At 55.7% G+C, this 2,472-nt stretch overlaps 1 protein-coding gene across 1 annotated transcript; it reads right to left on the reverse strand.

Annotated features, from left to right (window-relative positions):
* Positions 1–1,034: 1,034 nt before the first annotated feature.
* LOC311121638 (histone H1-like) lies at positions 1,035–1,658 on the reverse strand (the record flags this gene model as incomplete). Its single annotated transcript, XM_084196100.1, has 1 exon — positions 1,035–1,658. One exon carries the CDS (start codon positions 1,656–1,658, stop codon positions 1,035–1,037), a length of 624 nt encoding a protein of 207 aa, XP_084052226.1.
* Between the last annotated feature and the right edge of the window lie 814 nt (positions 1,659–2,472).

A 2,472-nucleotide genomic window follows, 5' to 3' on the forward strand; every position in this document is an offset into this window, starting at 1 on the left:
AGAGGTGCCCCCCACGAGCCCTCGACATATTTGCCCAGAGAGGGCAAGGCTGGAGCCATTGGCTCAGCCGCCCTTCTCGGCACGGAGTAGGGGCCGCCCTCCATCAAATCCACCTCCATTGGAGGGGGAGCTGGGGGCAGCGCAATCTCCAGTCGGGTGGCCGCCCTCTCAATGAGTCCGGGAAAGTCCGAACGCAGAGAGGCGGCCGCGAAGGACAGAGCCTCTGACCTGGCAGAGCTCATGTCATCTCCGCACAGGGAACCCTCAGACCTCACGCTTTCCGTAGGAAAGGGGGTCTTAAAGGCTGGCGCCAGAGCTCCAGATTGCCCCATTGGGACATCCGGCTCGGCGCTCTCCCCGTCATCCCCTGACTCAGCACTGCCCGCTGATGCCTCTGATTCAGAGGCGAGCACGGACATTACGTCGTCGAGAGGGACCTCCTCTCTAAAAAACGCCCAGCGCTGCTTTCTCTCCTTCATAGGAAGGAGAGCGCAGGAGGCGCAATTAGGAGGGTTGCCGAGACCTTCCTTGGCATGCAGCGGTCCCAAGCACACGAAACATAGGTCGTGGGGGTCCGAAGTAGCCATGGCGGTACAGCGGCATAGGGCCCTGAAAAGGGCCTTTGGTGGAAAAGCTGGTGCACTCATAGTGGAAGACGTTGACGGCTGGATGTCAACGGCGAAAATCTTCCGAGTCTTCTAAGGCTTCTTCTCTAGTCCAGTCGCTGAAGATAATGGGAGGCAGATTGAGGGAACGGGGTTCCTTATATAGTGACACCTGTACTCCTATTGGCTGTAGGTGTGTGCATAATTTTGTTTCAGGCTGCTGCTGCCTTAGGGCAGAGGGTAAACCACTAGGAGCATAGCTCCCCTATGGGGCGGAGCTCCACGATATAGAACTAGTGTGCGTAATTTCTTTTCCACGACAGGTAGTACATGGAAATCAATGCGCTTTCTATGGAAAGAGGTGGGTGGCTCTTAAAAGAGCCTTTTGTGGTACAACATGTGTCGAGTAGAACACTGTTTGTAATAGGTTTACTTCTTCTTGGGGGCTGCCTTCTTGGCCTTGGCTGCCTTGGGCTTGGCGGCTTTGGGCTTGGCTGCCTTTGTAGCCTTCTTGGGGCTCTTGGCTGCCTTCTTGGCCGCTGCGGCGGGCTTCTTCACCTTCTTGGGGCTCTTGGCGGCCTTTTTGGGTGTAGCGGGCTTCTTGGCCTTCTTGGGGGACTTCTTTGCGGCGACGGCCTTCTTGGCTGCTACCTTCTTGGGCTTCTTCGCCGCGGCGGGCTTCTTGGCGGCCACCTTCTTTACTTTGGGGACTGCGGCTTTCTTGGCGGGCTTCTTCGCCTCGACGGCTTTCTTGTTGAGCTTGAAGGAGCCGGATGCACCGGTGCCCTTGGTCTGGACCAGGGTACCCTTGGTGACGAGGCTCTTGACTGCGATCTTGACGCGGGAGTTGTTCTTCTCCACGTCGTAGCCGCCTGCCGCCAGCGTCTTCTTGAGTGCGGCCAGGGACACGCCGCTCCTCTCCTTGGAAGCGGTCACAGCCTTGACGATGAGCTCGCCTACGCTGGGTCCCGCTTTCTTGGCCTTGGCTGCTGCCTTCTTCTTGGGTGCCTTTGCCGGCGCGGCGGCGGCGGGTGCTGGTGCGACTTCTGCCATGTCTGTCTGTCGTTTGGTCCGGTACACACACACACACACACACGGTCTGCGAGGAGTAGTTTGCTGTAGACGCTGTTCTGCGCTATTGAAGCTCCACACCGAGCAGGGGTCTGGCCTTAAACGCGACATGAGAACCATGTAGACTCAAGCCAACCAGCTCGGCTTCTCTGGGCTGGCCAAATGCTCTTTCACTTGTGTTTTCTGTTCGCCTATATCGGCCCAAAAGTCACCGACGGAGCCGTGTTTTTGCTCCAAAAGCGAACGGCCCAGCGAGCAGACTTGTCTCCGTTCAGAATAAAGTCATGTGGGCCGCGGAAGGGCCGTGCATTTTGTTGCGACTCGCTCAAAATCTCACCGTTGGACTGTCGGGTGGAGCGGTGCGCACTGGTTTTCCTGTGCTATTTGTCTCCTAAATGGGCTAAAAGTGCATCCGATTGCCAGCAGCACTTGTTGTGTAGTGAGCCGAGATGTCTGGCAAGGGAATCAAATGGTTTGGGGTCCCCTGTTGTGGTCCAGGGTGTTTTAAAGAAGTGCTCTTTTGGGGACCTTAAAACACATACACCTGTGAGGCCTGGCTGAGACGAGAGTTGTACTTCAAGTTTCGAGTTGTATTCGTCGTATGTACAGGATCCACATGGTATAAACTGTCCTACGACATGCTTACTTGCACTGTGTGTGTATTAGTACTTTTTGTGCACTGGCAGTGTGTGTGTTGTTGTTGTATTTGTAGGCTACTATTTCTACACAGTGAGATTGTGTGTTGTCTTCCCCTCCCTTCTGGTAGGTAGGTAGGTAGGTAGGTAGGTAGGTAGGT

This window comes from Coregonus lavaretus (assembly GCF_964263955.1).
Source record: "Coregonus lavaretus genome assembly, contig: HAP1_SCAFFOLD_2088, whole genome shotgun sequence".
In the NCBI taxonomy this organism is placed as follows: Eukaryota; Metazoa; Chordata; class Actinopteri; order Salmoniformes; family Salmonidae; genus Coregonus; species Coregonus lavaretus.